The sequence below is a fragment of the Anolis carolinensis genome, chromosome 3 (assembly GCF_035594765.1).
Source record: "Anolis carolinensis isolate JA03-04 chromosome 3, rAnoCar3.1.pri, whole genome shotgun sequence".
Lineage (NCBI taxonomy): Eukaryota > Metazoa > Chordata > Lepidosauria > Squamata > Dactyloidae > Anolis > Anolis carolinensis.
The window spans coordinates 231,774,277-231,792,786 of NC_085843.1; the positions used below are offsets into that span (position 1 = coordinate 231,774,277).

The 18,510-nt window shown below is 43.3% G+C and overlaps 2 protein-coding genes across 6 annotated transcripts in view; one reads left to right on the forward strand and one right to left on the reverse strand.

The window, feature by feature from the left end:
* lzts2 (leucine zipper tumor suppressor 2) overlaps window positions 1-7,822 on the forward strand; it is a 93,402-nt gene extending 85,580 nt beyond the window's left edge. For all 5 annotated transcript variants that reach the window (XM_062976331.1, XM_062976332.1, XM_062976333.1 and 2 more), the window contains 2 exons: window positions 1,653-1,922; window positions 2,911-7,822. In XM_062976331.1, the coding sequence (XP_062832401.1) occupies window positions 1,653-1,922; window positions 2,911-3,579 (939 nt within the window). In that variant the 3' untranslated portion in view covers window positions 3,580-7,822. The remainder of the gene's footprint in view (window positions 1-1,652; window positions 1,923-2,910) is intronic.
* A 93-nt stretch (window positions 7,823-7,915) lies between these two features.
* The window catches only part of pdzd7 (PDZ domain containing 7), a 39,021-nt gene continuing 28,426 nt past the window's right edge, over window positions 7,916-18,510 (reverse strand). The window contains exons 14-15 of the mRNA XM_062976330.1: window positions 17,752-17,852; window positions 7,916-9,412 (exon numbers count right to left, since the gene is read on the reverse strand). Of these exons, the coding sequence (XP_062832400.1) occupies window positions 9,266-9,412; window positions 17,752-17,852 (248 nt within the window). The 3' untranslated portion in view covers window positions 7,916-9,265. The remainder of the gene's footprint in view (window positions 9,413-17,751; window positions 17,853-18,510) is intronic.

The following is an 18,510-nucleotide window of genomic DNA, read 5'->3' on the forward strand; positions in this document are numbered from 1 at the left end:
CCTATCTTTGATCACCGATTCCTAGCTATGGCCCTTTAAGAAATTTATTTATTTATTTGCAACATTTATACCCCGCCCTTCTCACCCATGGGGACTCAGGGCGGCTTACAAAAATTGGCAAAATTTAATGCCCAAAATGCAATCATAAAAACAAAACAATATAAACAGATACTTTAGTAACATTGTTAAAACACATTATAAAAACCTTAAAAACGTATGTATAATTAATTCCATTTGTCCAAGATCCTCATGCTTCATCCTTAAATCAGGCCATGTCAACTTTGTCATTTACTCAACAAAAACTTGGGCACATAACCATGTTTTCACGGCCCTTCTGAATCCCAGCAGGGTAGAAGCCTGTCAGATATCTCCAGGATGGGTATTCCACAGCCAGGGAGCCACCACCGAGAAATGGTCCTTTTCCCTCCTACAGTCCCCTGAGAACCTTCTTGCAACTTCTTCTTCAAACTGTGATGTGGATGTCTTGTAAAAGAAACTCAGAAGAATTACAGGACAGTGTGGTTGCTTTCCCTAGCTGCATGCTTGCATTAACTTCATCCAGTTGAGAAGGAGTTGGTCATTTTATCACTCAAGGTTTCTAGGGCAGGGGGTGTGCAATTGTGGAGGATTTTATTTTATTTTGTGTCAAAAGCATTGCCTAAATAACTGATAAAAACTAGAGGGAACACAAGTGGTTAAATCATTTTTGACCAAAAATGGGCATCAGTGACTGCATTGTCTGTAGCTTTAAACAATTCTTCCTCTGTGCACGAGGCAGGGTATTGTGGACAAGCATACATATGTGGAGTTGTTTGTTCTACTCCACAGTTGTACAAGGTGGAGGATTCTAGGTAGTGCATTTTGCCAAGTTGCCTTTTGATCTGCCCACTCCTGAGTCTGTTCAGGGACTTTCAAGTTGCCTGTTCTTGGTTTGCCCCTGGATGCAGACCCTCGTAGGGTTTTCTGGTTTAGCTACCCAGAGGGATACTTTTGCTGTTGCTGGGGGAACATTAAGAGGAGTAGTGGTTCTAATGAAGCTTTTCCTTGATTTGAGTCTACTGGGAGAAGGCTGATAGCCATGCAGAGGATGGCTTTCACAGTGTTCAAACTTATTTCTCACACAGTTAGCAGCAACTTCCCGTCTCACATTGGGGGGGGGGGGGGGGGGGAATGCCAGCTAGCTTGTAGTGTTTATTATCTCTAAGATAAGCCTCTGAGGGCTTACACCTCCACCTCACCCTCTCTGCAAAAAGAAAAATCAACAAAAACAAAGCACCTCTTCTAATGGGGGGCATTTTTGCTGTGTTTTATAGGCCCTCCATTATTTTAGTTCTGGGAGAAGCCTTTTATAGCAATAGGATATGAAAAAGGTCTCTCTTGGACCTAAAATGGCCGGCCAAAGGGGGGGGGGAGTATTTTTTGGGGATGTTTGGAGGTAGTTTGGGGCCCAAACAATTTTGACCCTGAGAGCCCAAGGAGGCCACAAAAATAGTCCAGGGAGGCACATTTTGCCCATCCCCTGCTTTAGGGAAGTTCTTCCATAGGCACATTTTGTCTTTGTTAAGATTTTCTCAAGGACATCAGGGAGCTGCGCAATGGTATAGCGGACTTCAGCCCTTTTGGATCCTAACAGGTTTTATTTTCCGCTTCAGGTATATGAGGAAAAGCAGAGGCGTTGCGAGGAGGAGATGGAGGGACTGCGACAGGGCTACACGGCCAAGCTCCAGCAGTCTGCTCAGAAAGCCCAGCGCAGCCAGCAAGTGCTGCAGCTCCAAATCTTCCAACTGCAGCAGGAGAAGAAGAAACTCCAGGAGGATTTCTCCCAGTTGTTGGCTGAACGTGAGCTACTGGAAAAACGCTGTGCCTCATTTGAGCGGGAGCACACAGAGTTGGGCCCCCGCTTAGAAGAGACCAAATGGGAGGTGAGCTGGCCTGCGGGAAAGCGGGATTGGCAGACAGACATAGCTTTGAAAGTCATGTGGTCACAGGGCTATAGTAATTAGCAGAATGAGGGCTGGATGCAGCTTTACTTTCTTCATTCAAACTTTCTTCCTACTGTCTCCTTCAACGAATTGATGGGTCTCCCTTGCACCTGTCCTTTGTCTGAATTCCCACCATGGGTTATCCAATTGTAGGTTATCATAGGTGAATGTCAGTCTAATGCAGTGGTTTCCAACCTTTGGACCTCCAGAAATCTCAGCCAGCTTGCCAGCTGTTAGGAACTATGGGAGCTGAAGTCCAAAACACCTGGAGGCCCAAAGGTTGGGAACCACTGGTCTAAAGCAACCTTTGAATTTTTTGGAAGTTTTAGGTGACAATTCCCATGGCCTCAATTCCAATCTCCGCATTGGGCATGTTAGCTGGGGCTGATGGGAGTTTTGGTATGAAAGGTCTTGGGTGCATGTTGTAGAAGTTGGGAAGGCTGAATTGCAGAGTTAAAATGTATTTTTCGAGTGGGGTTTGAACACCATCTCTGCCAACCTTCTTTTGGTGTATTGCTAAGGTGTCTTTAAGGTATATATGTGCATGGACACTGTTCTGGGAAGATGTTGTAGAGCAAAGAAAGTGTTGTGTTCTTTATTCAGGTGAAGGAGAAAGGGAAATGTTTCTATTGACAGATATCCAATTAATGTGACTGGTATATGCTGAAGCGGAAGTGCTGTGAGGTTATAGAGTCCAACTTGTTGAGTTTATTAGCCTTTTGCATGTTCCTTTCTGTTTTGTCCTCCTCTGCCTTCATCTTGCTATTTGTGATTTTATTGTCTCTAGTTCTGCATTTCTCCTGAACACTAAAATAATAGGGGCCACCCTATTATTCCTGTTACAAAATCTCTAGGTCTTAGCTGCATTAAAATTAGACATCTTTTGGATCATCCCTGTCAGCTGAGGCATCTCTTTCTCTCTCTTCAGGTGTGCCAGAAATCAGGTGAGATCTCACTACTGAAACAACAGCTGAAGGAGTCCCAGTCAGAAGTGGCTCAGCGAAGCAATGAATTGATACTCCTGAGAGCCCAGTTAAGGGAGGCACGGGCTGAGCTGCAGGCTAGCGAAGACCAGGCTCTAGGCTTGCAGGAAATGGCCCGAACCAAGGCCTTAGAGCTTGAAGTGTGTGCCAATGAGCTGGCCAGGCGCAAGAGCGAGGCCGAGCTGCTGCGCGAGAAGGTGGGGCGTTTGGAGCGCGAATTTGAAGGACTGCGTAGCGCAAGCAGGGATCTCTGCCCACTGCTGTCCGAGTGTGATGAGGCGAAAGCCCAGCGACAGGCTGCGGATACCTTGCAGGGATTGCGTGCCCAGGCAGAGCGGCTGCGGGCAGAGCTGCTGTGTGAGCGGCGTCGTGGTGAGGAGCAACGGGAAGCTTTCCAGGCCGAGCGCATCACCTGGCAGAGTGAAAAGGACAGAGTCATCCGCTACCAGAAGCAGCTGCAACATAACTATATCCAGATGTATCGGCACAATCGTGACTTGGAGTGTCAGCTGCGGCACCTCAGCCTTGAACTCGAGGCCCGGGACCTGGATGAATACGAGATGCATGGGGGTGAAGGCATCTGCTTTGAGGAGATAGCTGCCACTGAGATCTGAATGTGCCTGGTGGAAGCCTGAGTGAATGGGACCAACTCTGCCACAAAAGAAATGTCACAAGGGGTTGGAGGGCACTCACTTGGGACTCCATTTGACTGGAGAGGATGAGTGAGTCCAGGACAGTGGTGGAGGAAGCTGCCTTGTGGGGAGGACAGCCATGAATCCCAGTGGGTAGTCCTTGTTCTCTTCCTTCACATGATTGGGGGATCCAACATGCGGCTTTCCCACCCATTCACCCACCAGCTCAACAGATGTCACTGCCATTGAGGTTAGATTAGGGTCTGAAGGTAGGCAGCTGGAGATGTTCTTCAGGGCAGGGGACTAATGGATTTCCACCTGTGCTTTTCAGACCTGCCTTGGAGAAAGAAGGGATCCTAACCTATCCTAAATCCTTCCTTCAGAAAATAAGTGGGAGTGGCTTCTCTATTATCACCTTTGCTCTGGGTGCTTGGGACATTTTGTCCTCATAAAGGTCCCAGTGCCTTCCAAGTCCCAACACTATTCAGACTCCTGCAATATGCTATTGTTTGAAAGAAATAGGTACTGATTTTTCCCTCTCTCCCAATTTTTCAGAACTGGGGATGAGGCTGAAGCATTGGGATTGGAAAAGGTGGGTGCGAGCTTGGAAAACTACTTTTTGAGCTGCAATTTTATTGCCATTGTGAGCAGGCTAATGTGAAGATTCTGGTTGTTGTATTTCAAGAGAGTAAAGCTTCCAAAGAAAAATCTGTCTAGTGGTGGTGGCAGGAGGGCAGAGTTTTCTTAGCATTGTCTTCCTCCACTCCTTTGGCGACATGACCCGATTGGCCCTCAGCCACTATTAGCTGGAAATTAAGCTGAGTTGGCTATGTTAGTAGCCAATTAGTTGCTGATCCACTTAGTGGATGGGAGGGAATTAGCATTACCTGTTTTTAGGCAGTCTGGAGAAGCTTTTTTAAAAAAATACACACACCAAAAGCAGCCATGATTCTCTTCTCTGACCTATGACCCATTCCTGAGCAGTGTGTACACTTTTTTTTTTTAAAGCATGCACACATCCAGAAATTTGTGCCAAGGAAAGCTAAATTCTGTAGACCTTCTAGGTTGGGCAGATAAAATAAATTTGCACATATTTACTCTCTGCATACTTCATACTGGTGTGTAAGGGCAAGGCAAAGCCTTTGCAAAGCTGTGATTATCCACTCCCCCGATCCTGCCTCTTACTTGCCCCTTGGAGGATCTGCCCAGGTCTCTCTGACATGGCTTGAGATTATTTTTGTAGCAGAGAAAGAATGAGAAATAGTAGTGACTAGTATAAAGACCAAAATTGATTCTCAGGATGCTGAATGATGGTCCCAAATTCTATTTTTTTTCTGTGCTTGTTTTGAATTACAGAATGCCCCAACCCTGATTCTGTCTGACCCAAAGCAATGTGGAAGAGCTGTGTAGATACATCTAGACCAGTGGTTCTCAACCTGTGGGTCCCCAGGTGTTTTGGCCTACAAGTCCCAGAAATCCCAGCCAGTTTACCAGTTGTTAGGATTTCTGGGAGTTAAAGGCCAAAACATCTGGGGACCCACAGGTTGAGAATCACTGATCTAGGGTATATTTCCCCAAACTCGTGTCCTCCAGATGTTTTGGACTATCTCTTTTATTATCCTTCAACCAGGATAGTCATTGGCTATGTTGACTGGAGATGGTGCGAGTTGTATTAGCCATTTGGAAAATTGCAGGAGCCTTTTTCAAATGCAAACCTGATGAACCCCTATGCCAGAAGCTTTAGTTCTTCTAAGTAGCCTAAGTGTTAATTACATAGAAACAAGACCCATTAGGCTCCAAGGAATTGCTTCTAAGTAGACATCCATAGGAACGCATTGTGAAAAGTCTGGGCCGCAGGGTGCACTCTAACCTGTACTTGTGCAGCTAGCTCAAGACATTCCCCTAGTGACAGCTACTTCCATGATAGAATCTTTGTAGACTTGGGGCACATATTTACTCCACTGTGCTCCTTTCCATGACAGAGCATTAGAACTTCACTGGTGTGGGTGCGCATTTGTGTGTGCAAGGATAGGGACTTCTGTTTCCTTAAGGCTGGAGATGTCATTGACCTATGGACATTGTCAGGGTCTGCCCATTCTATAGGTGGGGCTAATAAGTGTTATAGACCAAAGCATCTCCGGCTGTGGTCTTAGAGGTCTCTGATTCACCATTTGAAGCTCTGAACTACTTGCTAGCCCCCAACCTCCCCCCACCCCCTCCAATCCTTGCTACAAGGGGATCTGAAAGGTCTTCCACATTCCCTTATTGGCATTGGCTACTCCTGGTTGGGATCCCTACTGAATTGAGAGTGCCTTTCCCTTGGCCTGGAGAAAGCCTGGGCTTCTCTGTTTCCTCTGCCATTGTGTGCCCATCCATATCCTGCAGGCCTAATACAGCCAGAGTTGGGACTACCTGCAGCACCTTTGTCACAGTTTTCCTGTTGCTTTCTGGAAGAGAACCCATCTGGTTGTGTGTGTTGACTTCCTTTCTTCATGAGGCTCCATTTATTGCTTTCAGAAGTACTTTTTTACGTGTCCGAGTTCCCCTTGATCCCATAGACTACTTATAAATTTGTGATTTTATTGCAGCTCTTCAGAATATAGATGTTTCTGTATTCAACCCAGCAGACCTTTTGGAGGGCCTACTGTTCAGCTGTACTACAATTGACTTGAGGACAAATGGAGGTTGGAAACTTTTTGCAGTTTTTAGAATTCCCCAGTTGGTTGTGAGCTTCTGGAAGTGGGAGCCTGGAAAGATAACTTTCCCTTGGGAAGATAACCTTCCCAAGCTCTGTGATAGAGTTGCTCCACCTGGTACATTTTCAACAAACTTTCCGTTCTTGATTTACTAACCCGTTTTGAAAGTGGAAGTAATCTAGTATGTGACTGGTCTATCTCAGTTGCTTATCCTTTGCCCTCGCTTTTAAGAGGTGAGCGAATTTTCCACAGATGGACTCCATTCCTGAAAGCAGCTCTTCCATTGCTGGAAAATGGTGCCAACCCAGATTTTTTTCTGAGATTTTTAAGAAATTACTATTTGGGCTACAACTTCCAGAATCCCTTAAACAGTGGTTGTGCTGGTGCTGGGATTCTAGAAGGTACTTTTTCCAAGTTACCTTAAAGTCCTTTCAAGCTATACTTTCCTTTTGAAAGGTACAGAAAGAGTGACAAATATTTTCACACCTTTGTTGTTGAGGTTCTTGTGTTTACACTAGTGAAGCAAAATTTCGACTTTCCTTCTAATATTTTGGCATGTGGAAAAGTCACTTTTCAGAGGAACTTGATGGAGAGGGGTGAATGAAGCAGGCAAATATCCTCAAAGGAGGGAAGGTCTCTGCTGGACAGATAAGGGCCTTCTCTTCTGGCATGTATTTTTTATTGCTATGACACTGAAGGCAGAGCTAGCTTGGATCAGGTGTAGTTGAACAATGAGGATTCGAATAAATTGAGTTTTGGGTCCAACCAATGTGAGAATAGTCAAATTGCTAAGCAAATGTAGCCTAGATCTCCACACTGTCTTGCCTTGCACTGATACCACTAATCTGCTTCCTCTTGTTAAAATGTGTTATGCCCTGGCTGGTGTCATTAGCACATGTTGCAATGCTTGTGTAAACTGATCAGGGATGTTTCTAGGATGGCTCTTGCCAGGCTGCAGCCAAAGCTCAGTTGAGGTTCAGTATCCCAGTTTAAGCCACTCTGGGAATGACTGTACCATTGCTAGACTTAGGACAACATGCTCATTTCCCAGACCTTGTTTAACCTTAGCTTCAGTTCCACCTGTTCTTTTGCATGCAAAATAGATTACACTCAAGATTTTGGGAAGGTTGCATTTCAACTCTGGATTACTGGCAGGGGGAGTTTAATAAGCTTCCATTCTCACATGGAAGACTGTGTACTTCAAAAGAGGACGCACCTCAAGTGAACCCTCTTCTGCTGCCTAGTCCTTCTTGTCTAATTGCCATAGCTTTGGGATGTGTAGGTAGGGAGGGTTGGTAAGGAGGACACACATCACTAGACCAAAGGAAAAAACCTGGTGCATGTCATTTCTGTAATTGTTGCTAACCTGGCCCTTTTCTCTATATCTCTCCTCTTCCACTCCTTTAGCACCAGTTTTGTGTTTTTTAATTTTTTTTTACTTTATTTCTGAAATTGTATATTTTCCAAGTTGTGTAAATTTCTTGTACAAACCAAAAGAAAAGTGTGAATTAAAAAAAGGCAGAAGAAGACATGTTTGTGTTTATAAGAAAAGCTGCATAGAAGTCTGGAAGAGTGTGGACAATAAGGTATGGAAAGGTGGGGGAAGTTGGATTGGTTCTGTTGGTGAAAAAAGAAAAGGTGGTGTATGGAGAGGCTCAGGGCTGGCAACAGAATGGATGGTTTGCACTGGCACACCTTGTGTTCTTTCTTTTGTATTAAAAATAGACCCAATGCACCTTTCACCATCCTTGTCACCTTCATCTAGTGGCTTGTAAAGTCCACGTGGCAGCATCTTGTTAAAGGCCTGATGGTGGCTCCAGGGGAAGGTATTGACTTATCTGTCCTTCAGGAAACAGATGGCCTCTGATTCCAAATAGTTGCTTCCGTTTAGGGTTGAAAAGAAGATAGGATAATCCCTTTCCTTTAGCAGAACCTCTCTTAGTAAGAGGTGATGTCTTCTTGGGAGCTGCTGTAGAAGACCACTTGAAGACTCAGTTACAGGTGAGCAACTGTTTATCAAGGATTGATAAGACCACAATATGCAGGACCTTCCTTCATAATCTTTCCCCCCCTGTTGGCCTGTATCACCATGGCTATTGCAGACTGGCTCAGAGCCGGAATGGAAAATGTGATGCTCTTGTTTCCTTCTCTATATGCCACCTCCAAGGTCTGTTGCTAGTTTCTTAATCATGCACCATGGATTTAGAATTTCAATCAAGAAAGTGTGAGAATGTTGAGCCTAGTTTCCAACATATATGATCTTCCAAATGATCTCTTGAAGAAAGTGTCACAACTCACTTATAAGTATACTTAAACACATCCTAAAGTCAAAGCATGTTATTACTTAATGCTGAACCTGAGTTAGCCAAATGTCAAAAAAGTGGTCACACAGGTTTAAAATTGACCACCTGCCCACCATACCAACTGACACTTCTTTGTCATCTTTCCTTTTTAGCTGGAGCTAGTTTTGTTATCAAAAAACTTCCACTTGAAATAGTGCAATGGAACATCTCATGCAAAGCTCTACATGTCAAGAATAATGTCCTTCTTTTGATGCTTGCATGCTCACCCCAGTGGGACATTTCTTGCAAGGCAAATGGTCTTGGTAGCAGCTGTCCATATACATCTTGCTGCTCTCTAGTATTTGCTGATGGATTCTGAAAATGGAACGGTCGATGCTTTCAGTTCTTGTCCTGGCCTAGAAGATGTTTGTCTCTTCTTCCCTGTTACAGTTCCAACCACGCCTCCCTTAAAAACAGGAAGCTATATCTTCCTGTGTTAAACCCTCAGTTGGCTGAGTGGCTCTTTATTTTTTTGTAACCTACCAGGCAGTTATCTTAACTGGTGGCACTACTTTTCTGCGTAGCAGGTAGGCATAACAAGCCAGACCTTCATTGACCACAAAGCCCAGAGCTCTTCCTCTTTCCTGAGCTGTCTTGCTTCTTCAGGGTAGGTTGCTTTGCTCACAACATTTACTTATTTTTCTTCGGCACCTTCACCACAATCTCCATAGGTTCCTTGGCTTTGTTGCGATAAGCCTGGCGGATTATGTCCACGGCTCGCTGGTGTGTAACATTGTGCAGGCTCTCTCCTTCCACAGCAACTAGCTCAAAGCCAGCCTAGCAAAGACAGAGGGAAAAAAGGAATTAGGAAGTCTTACCAAGTGGATGCAAGCACTTTCATACTGATATTGCAAGGGACAAAAGAAAAATAACAAGGCATTAGAGCACAGGTGAATGCTTCCAGGTCTGCTTTCTTCAGATACCTCAGAGTCAGATAAGAACATTTGGTCCTCTGGATGTTTGTTGGACTGCAAGTCCCATCATCCTACACCATTAGCTATGCTGATGGGTAGCAATGAAAAGACCAAACATTCTTTACCTCTGCTCTAGGTCTTGCCATTGGGTGAATATTAGATCCTCTAAATCTTGGAGTATAGGTCTAATGCTGTCACAAGTTCAGTAGTGTTTAATAATATTTCCTAATTGTATGTGCTACAGAGACAAAGCAAACGTGATCATCTTGGTGAGTGGGTAGGGCCCATGTACTATTTACAGAAGAATTGGGAGATTAAAACATTTTATTGATTGATTTCATTTGTGTAATAATAATAATATAATTTTTTTAACCTGCCCCCTCTCCCCAAGGGACTCAGGGTGGCTTCCAAAATAATATGGCAAATATTCAATGCCAGTGCAAACATAATAAACAAATTCACAAACAATAAAAGTAAAATAATTGCATAATATCAAATGAAACGTAATATAAAAGATATCATATAAAACAAAATTGCACAGATTAAAATACATATAAATGTCCATAATGTAAAATTATCTGTTGTCAGCATCATCACAAGGTAAAGTTGATGGTAGTCTACTTTCACTCCTCTCCATAAGCTAATTCGCACAGATGCTTCTTAAAAGAGAAGTGATGGAGCCGTTCTAATTTCTTTAGGGAGGGAGTTCCAGAGAGATGGGATGACCATGGAGAAGGCCCCCTCTCATGTTCCCACCAGCTTTGCTTGAGAGGGTAGTGGGACTGAGAACAGGGCCCCCCTCCGTTGATCACAGAATCCGGACAGGTTTATACACAGGGATACAGTTTTGTCAAACAGTCTGGGCCCAAACCATTTAGGGCTTTATAGGTAATGACCCGCACTTTTTATTTAGCCCCAAAGTAGACTGGCAGCCAGTGTATGCTGTCTTTCTCTTAAAATGAGACCCAAGGCAAATCCCAGAAACCAAAAAATGCCTTAATGATAAGATCAGGTGAAAGTCATGCACAAATTACAAAAGATAAATCAAACATCCCAATACATACTCCTAGTTAGACATTGTTGGGTAGACCCACATAGCCAATTGTTGAGTTACGACTACAATGTAGCTCTGTAAAATTGATTCAGTGAAACTATTCTAGTAATAATAAGATTCAAACCATTAGCTGTTGTACATGGAAAATAAATAATTCAGTAACCAAAGGCAATTAAGATGGGATGTGATTTTAGAAAGAATGTAGCCCTACTTTTAACTAGGAGTGGTAACGCTTGTTAGAGATCATATTTCCCAGAATCCCCCATGTAGCCTGATTAAAAGCCATTTTTCCAAGCTCTCTCTTCAATTTTAGAGATACATTTATAGATGGGTTCTTTCAAACTCAATAAGATAGTAATTTTCAAACTTTGCTATGGAAATAACTGAGTATTTTAGGTCTTTTTTTTAATGCTTGGGTTCCTCCAGGAAAACATTGTGAATGGAGGGCAAGTTTCCCTAAAAGCAAAATTACTGAAGCCTGCCACTATTGATTTATTTCTGAAATGTGTAGCAGCCCAAAGGAAGGTTGTGTAAGGCCTAGCCAAGTAGGCTAAAAGTGAATTACAACTACATAATGAACAATGCAGAATTTTCTTCAGGACTTCTTAATAGCAAAGAAATATAGGTGCTTCTCAGCTTATATTATGCTCAATGTGTCTATAGTAAACTATAGATCTTACAGAGAACAACCATAGGATATAAGGGGAACTAAATGTATTTAATAGTAAGAACCTGGAAAAATTGCTTTTAAAGACTAAGCTCCTAGAATTTCCAGCCAAGAGTGTCTATGGCTCTGTTATGGCGTCATACCCCATTTGCGCTCTCATTCTTCCAAATCCAGGGTCTGATGGGCCCTTGGGCAAAAGAAACTCTTAGTGGAACCGTCTTTTTGAATCAGACATTCTAACTGCTGCCCTATGTTTTTGCTTTTATTTCTTCTGGATCCAAGTGACACCATACCCCACTGCCCATTCAGGGAAAAAGAAAGCAAGGCATGCAGAAGTTACTGCTGCTTCTCTTTAGTCCTTTTATTTCAAAGAAGACAGGATCAGCAAACTAGTGTTGGGGTGGGATAGGGGGCACATAAGCCCCGCAGGAGACCTTGGAGCCTTCCCCACTATACTTAACTTCCATCAAATATATATAGATTTCCTCCAAATGCTCTCTACGGGACATGAAAATCACTCTCACCATTGGGTTGCTGTGAGTTTGGCAGTATCGCCATGTTGCAGAATGACCATGTTGCAGAAGCATTTTCTCCTGACATTTTGCCCACATCTATGGCAGACATCCTCAAAGGTTGTGAGGTCTGTTGGAAACTAGGCAAGTGGGGTTTATATATCTGTGGAATGTTCAAAAGGAATCTGCGAACCCCACCTCTACCACAGACGTCAGAAGAGCTGCAAGGCCAAGAACAAGCCATGAGAGCAAAGACAAAGATCCACCCAGAGGAAAAGTGTTCTTACCATACATCAAGGGAACCACTGACTGCATAGGGAAGCTGATGAAGAAACACAACATACAAACTACAGACCAACTAAGAAAATCCAACAAATGCTACGTTAAGCAAAGGGCAATAGGGATTCTCTCAGCTCTGTAGGAGTCTACCGTATACCATGCAGCCGTGGACAAGTACATAGGAGCCACCAAAACACGAATCAAGGAACATGAAAGACACTGCAGACTACTCCAACCAGGGAAGTCAGACATAGCAGTGCATTTGATGAACCAACCTGGATACAGCATATTATTTGAGAACATAAATCCTGGACCACTCTAACAACCACCTTGTCAGACTACACAGAGAAGCCATTGAAATCCACAAGCATGAGGACAATTTCAACAGAAAGGAGGAAACCATGAAAATGAACAAAATCTAGATACCAGAATTAAAAAAAAAATCTAAAATTAGGACTGTAAATAAAGAACACCAGGAATTCCAGACATGAATCAATCAGGGCCAGCTAACACCTCACAACAAAGGATTCCCTAGGCAGTAAACAGCCAGACCTTGAAACTGAAAGGCTGTTCAATGCTAATCAAGGTGGCCAACTGAAACATTCACACCTGCCGCAGACAAAAGCTCTTTCTCCCACCCAGGACATTCCACAGATATATAAACTCCACTTGCCTAGTTTCCAACAGACCTCACAACCTTTGAGGATACCTGCCATAGATGCAGGCAAAACGTCAGGAGAAAATGCTTCCGGAACATGGCCATACAGCCTGGACTCACAGCAACCCAGTGATTCCAGCCATGAAAGCCTTCGACAACACACTCTCGCCATGTTTGGGGGGCATCCTGGAGAGGCCCCTTTTAACAATAGGTAGTGAGTGGAAATCACATCCTATTTCAAAAAGTCCTCCCTTGAGCATAAATTGGACCATGCCCCCTCATGTCTGGTAAAAATGCCTCCCACATCTCTTAAGGGTCATTTTGGAGCAACTGTTTCATTTCTGGGGGCCACAAAATTTCTGTGGTTGTATGTGAGCTGTGGGCTACTTTTGCTCACACTTGCTCTGGAGATTAGTAGTGGGTCCCCTGTTCAAATGCATCCCCATTCAAAAATGTCCCTCACCAAATGCAGATATTTTCTACTTAATTGAAATTATGGAAGTCCTGGGTGCAAATTCAGATGTGCAACTGAACCAGCAGATGCAAATTCCCTCCTCCTTCCTCCCCACAGCTGACCATCCAGTCTTTTGAATATCTTGCATATAGGGTCAGGGCCCCCGCGATGAATACAAGTGAGCTGTGGTGCAGGAAGATCCTTAAAAACCAAGTAGAGACACTTTCTGGGAACACTGAATGCAGAGCTTTGTTCTAATCCAAGATTGGGGGAAGGGGAGAACCAGAGCAGAACATGGGCATTAGCTATAACAATTTGGAGAATAACAAAGCCACGATGATGTTATTTCTAAAAAAAGTCTATTAATGCTGATTTATAGACATAGGCAGAGGCACACAGTTCTATGTTAGTGCATGGAGCAACTTGTTGCTGCAAAAATGCTGGATTGGAGAATTGTGGATATATATTGCATTTAAAATATTTTTGTGTAAAAAATGTGATATTAATCTGTTACTTAATTGATCAGTCAGATTAATAAGCGACAAATACATTGCAAGCTCAGAAATGAAGATGGATTTTCCTGGCCCCATCATTTTAGTCCTGGGCTTGACATTTGTCTGCTAACCTGCTAACCAAGTCACTGTGTGGCCAGGCTTTTTGACTATCGGATCCCACCTACTAATATTGGGGAAATTTCCCCCTCTTCTACAGTTTGAGCTATCTTTCCCATTTCCCTCTGCCACCACAACCTGGGACAATTAAGCCTTTTATTGAGCCACCTGGCAAACTGAGCTCACCACCTCCTAAGGGGAAGAGGCCACCGATGGGGAAATCTAATTACAGCTGCTCCCGGGGACAGATGAAAAGTGGCCTGGTGGGCGGGCAGGTTGGCCGGGGACCACAATGGCTCTTTGTCAGCACCCAGCCTCATTATGGAGCCCTTGTGAAATGCTGCACAGCGCCCTGAGCCACGGGGAAGACCAAGCGGCACAATGGGGTGTGTGCATGTGTGGATGGGTTCCTGGCCTCATTACAGGACAAAGCACAAGACAGTGTGAGGGAGAAAGAGAGAGGACTTCATGAGGAAACGGCTTCAACCTGAATTTTTTCCACAGTGGCATGAAAGATACAAAACTGTTGCCTGCAGAAGGGGAATTCCAAACTTGGTCACCATTATACTACTCCCATTTTCTTTCTGGAGTCATTAAATTATCTCACTTCATGTGAGTTTGTATGACTCATTAGAAAAATGTTGGAAGTATGATCGTGTAGTTAACCTCAAAACAAATCCCATTTCTCATTGTGGTCTAGCAATTCAATGTCAACCTTGAAATGTTTAGGGGATCTGGTTGTTAACTATTTCAAGGTTGAGTATTCTCATATTCTTAACATTTCTCAGATAAAAGGAAGAACAAGTGTGAATAAACAACATCAGAGTTATGGTCAAGATGGCAAAGTTATTAGTGGGGAAGAACATCAGGCATGGAGAAATGGCTCTGGTCTGAGCCTACTAGGAAAGGCACATTTCTGATCTCTTGATTGAGTTGAGCTCAAAATACTTGGGTTTGCAGCAACTGAAGTACAGGCAGTCTCCAAGTTACAAATATCTGACTTACAAACGACTCATGGTTAAGAACAGAGGTGATCCAACAGGAAGTGAGAGAAATCTACCCCTAGGAAGGGAAATCCACTCCTGAAAAGTGTTATCACGGAGAAAAGCTGTCTCCACAGAAACTTTATCACCAATTCTTTTCCACAATACGCCAAATTTTTCAAAACCCAATTATCACAGGGACAGAAAGTGAGGTGAAATCTTCTGAATGGGTACACATAGCAAAACATACATCACAGGAGTGTTCACGCTTCCCTATGCTATCCAAAACACACACTCTCTCTCTAGATCAGGGGTGCTCAAACTTTTTAAGCAGTGGGCCGGTCCACTTCAGACTGTTGAGGGGCCGAATTATCATTTGGAAAAAAAAAGAAGAACAAATGTCTATGCAAACTGCACATATCTTATTTGTAGTGCAAAAAACAACAATGAAAGAACAATACAATATTTAAAAATAAGAACAATTTTAACCAACATAAACCTATCAGGATTTCAATGGGAAGTGTGGGCCTGATTCTGGCCAATGAGACAGTCAAGTTAATTAGGATTGTTGTTGTGTGCCTTCAAGTCATTTCAGATTTAGGGCGAGCCTAAGTCTAAAACTGAGGGCGGGGGGCAGGTAAATGACCTTGGAGGGCCACATCCAGTCCACGGGCCTTGGTTTGGGGAACCCTGCTCTAGATAGATAGATTAGATATAAAGTTAAAGGTTTCCCCTGACATTAAGTCTAGTCAATTATGACTGGGGGTTGGTGTTCATCTCAATTTCTAAGCCGAAGAGCTGGATTTGTCTGTAGACAATCATGTGGCCAGTATGACTGCATGGGGCGCCGTTACCTTCCCACCGAAGTGGTACCCATTGATCTACTCACATTTGCCTGTTTTCGACCTGCTAGGTTGGAAGAAGCTAGGGCTAGCCTTGGGAGCTCATCCCATCCCACAAATTCGAGCTGCCAACCTTCCAGTCAGCAAGTTCTGCTGCACTACTATGTCTGGAGTTACACTTAAAAATTGTACCTGTTCCGACTTACAAACAAATTCAACATAAGAAAAAACCTACAAAACCTATATTTTTGTAACTTATCAACTGCCTGTATTCTGAAGAACAAGAGAGAGAAAAAGATCAGGAAAAGAGAGAAATGAGTATTTTAAAAGCAGGTGAAAAAGTGGGCCAACAGGAGATTAAGTGGAACTATCCCTGCCAAACTGAGACAGGTGAAGAAATCCAGACCGGTGATCCTCTTTTGCAGAGTTACTCTAAAGCCTTTGTGCAGGTAGGTCAGTAGACACCTGTAAAGTACAAACTTCCCTCACCTTTTCACCCACATTCTTTAATTAAGGAAAAATGTGTATTGATTAAAGTATGTGGCTACCTTTAAACATGACTTACATTGCAGAAAGCAGGCAAGAAGGATAGATATTCAAGAAATGAGTCAACCGACAGGTTCCAATAATGAAGCTTTCGGCAGATGGTAAAGCAACAATAAACCGATACTTTCCTGATGATTCAGTAGAAATCTTTTTCCTCTGTTGCATAATACAACTTTTCTCTTCTCTGAGGAAAGCCAACTAACCATTTACACATTATGCATTTTATATGGAAAATGTATTATACAATTGCACAATTAAGGCAATATGTTAATGCATGGTTGTAGGAAAATTTAGTGGGTGGCAATACTCAATACGGAGCCCCCGGTGGAGCAGTGGATTAAACCATTGAGCTGCTGAACTTGCTGACCGAAAGGTCAGCGGTTCGAATCTGGGGAGTGGGGTGAGCTCCCACTGTTAACCCCAGCTTTTGCCAACCTAACAGTTCGAAAACATGCAAATGTGAGTAGATCAATAGGTACCGCTCCAGTGGGAAGGTAATGGCATTCCATGCAGTCATGCCAGCCACATGACCATGGAGGTGTCTACGGACAATGCTGAGTCTTTGGCTTAGAAATGGAGATGAGCACCAACCACCAGAGTCGGAGACTTAATTTCAGGGGAAACCTTTACCTTTAATACTCAATACATTATAGAAATCAGGGCTGCGTACTTGGAAGGCACCAGATCCTATCTGATCTTGGAATCTAAGCAGGGGCTGTCCTGGTTAACACATGAAAGAAGTGCCACCAGAGAAAACTAGGTATTATCGGCTATATTTTAGAGGTAAACTACCTTTGAGTAATCTATGCTTTAAAAAATCCAATGAAATTCATGGGGTCACCATAAGGTGACAAGCGACTTGAAGGCATATACGCTCACATACTACTCAGTTATGTAATTTTAGACACCAGCTGAAATCTCGTGTATGCATTTTGGGAGGTGGTTCCTGAGAACTCAATCCACTATTTCTGAGTGAATATGCACAGGATTAGGCAGCTGCAAAACCAATTGTGCACAGGGCCAGATTGCTTTGACAGGAGGAGGAGAGGGGGAAATCAGGCTCTGGAGAGCCAAACAAGAGTTGGGGATTAGGAGAGCGGAGGGATTGTTGTCTGCGGCAATAGGAACTCCCCGGTGTGACCTTGGACAAGTTGCTGCCCAGTTAGCATAAGGGAGGAATAAATAGGAGGGAGAGGGCAGCCCTGCCCCAGTCTGTCAGTGTGTGAGGGGATCTGGATGTATAAATCCCCACTACCGCTGGAGTTTCTGAAGCAATTGCTTTATGCTTTAGCTGTCACAAATCCTTTGGAATGGGGATGTGTAAGTGGCACAATATTGTTTCCTCCATCCTGCAGAAGCTCCATATGTTGCTGTAAGTAAACAAGAGGAGAGAAAGAAGACAGCATTCTCATGCAAAAACCTGGTCTATTCACTGCTGAATAGTGCTCAGCTTTGATGTCTGAATAGTACAGCAACATGAATGGTCTTAGTCTGATCCTGGAACTTGCTCCACTACTACAAATAAAAACAAGTGGTTGGGAGTTGGTATTAATAATTTGGGGTTGTAGCCCACTATTTCCCTGGTGCTTCAGTTACCTCCAGTTTTCCGCTAAGCGATGCTGATCCTCCAGGAAATATCTTCTCAATCTTCACCATAGGCTGCAATCGGGATTCTATCCCACCTGAAATGCTGATCCCTGGAAAACAAAGGGGTGCTGGAAGCTAGGGATTGACATATCAGACTCTTTGGCTTTGTAAAGTAACATTTTTCAAAGCTCGGGGACATTGTTATCATTTTGTACTAAAACTCCCAGAGCTTCACTGCTGGATGGAGGATTCTGGGAGTTGTGTAACAAAAAAACCCAAAACCACAAGAACTCCCAAGAAAAGCAATTTGCAAGCTATGCATTTCTTTTTTCAGGTGCAAGTTCATTCTTTCCCAATCTCCCATCATTTTTCCAATTGTTTTTAAAGATAAGATAGAATCTAGGGACATCTGAAATGAACTAAGGGTTATTACATTTGGGCATCAGTACTTGGTGTTGGAGATTAGGGATGCAATCCAGCATCCTCTTAGCACACTGTAAATACCTGTAGGCAGAAATACAGTATCCTAAAACTGTGCAATCCTCATGCAGAATAACAGCATTTGCTCATCGTATATCAATGACCGGGTGTCATTGTGCTGCCATTATTATTGTTATTATTGTTATTACCCGACTTTTCCCCTCTCGATCAAGACTCAAAGTGGAATGAAGAATCCAGCAAGTGTAACCACAATGCACAACTGTCAGCAGAATATGTGCTATGAGAAATAATTTGACCTGCATGTATACTGTGGTGTATGCATGCATA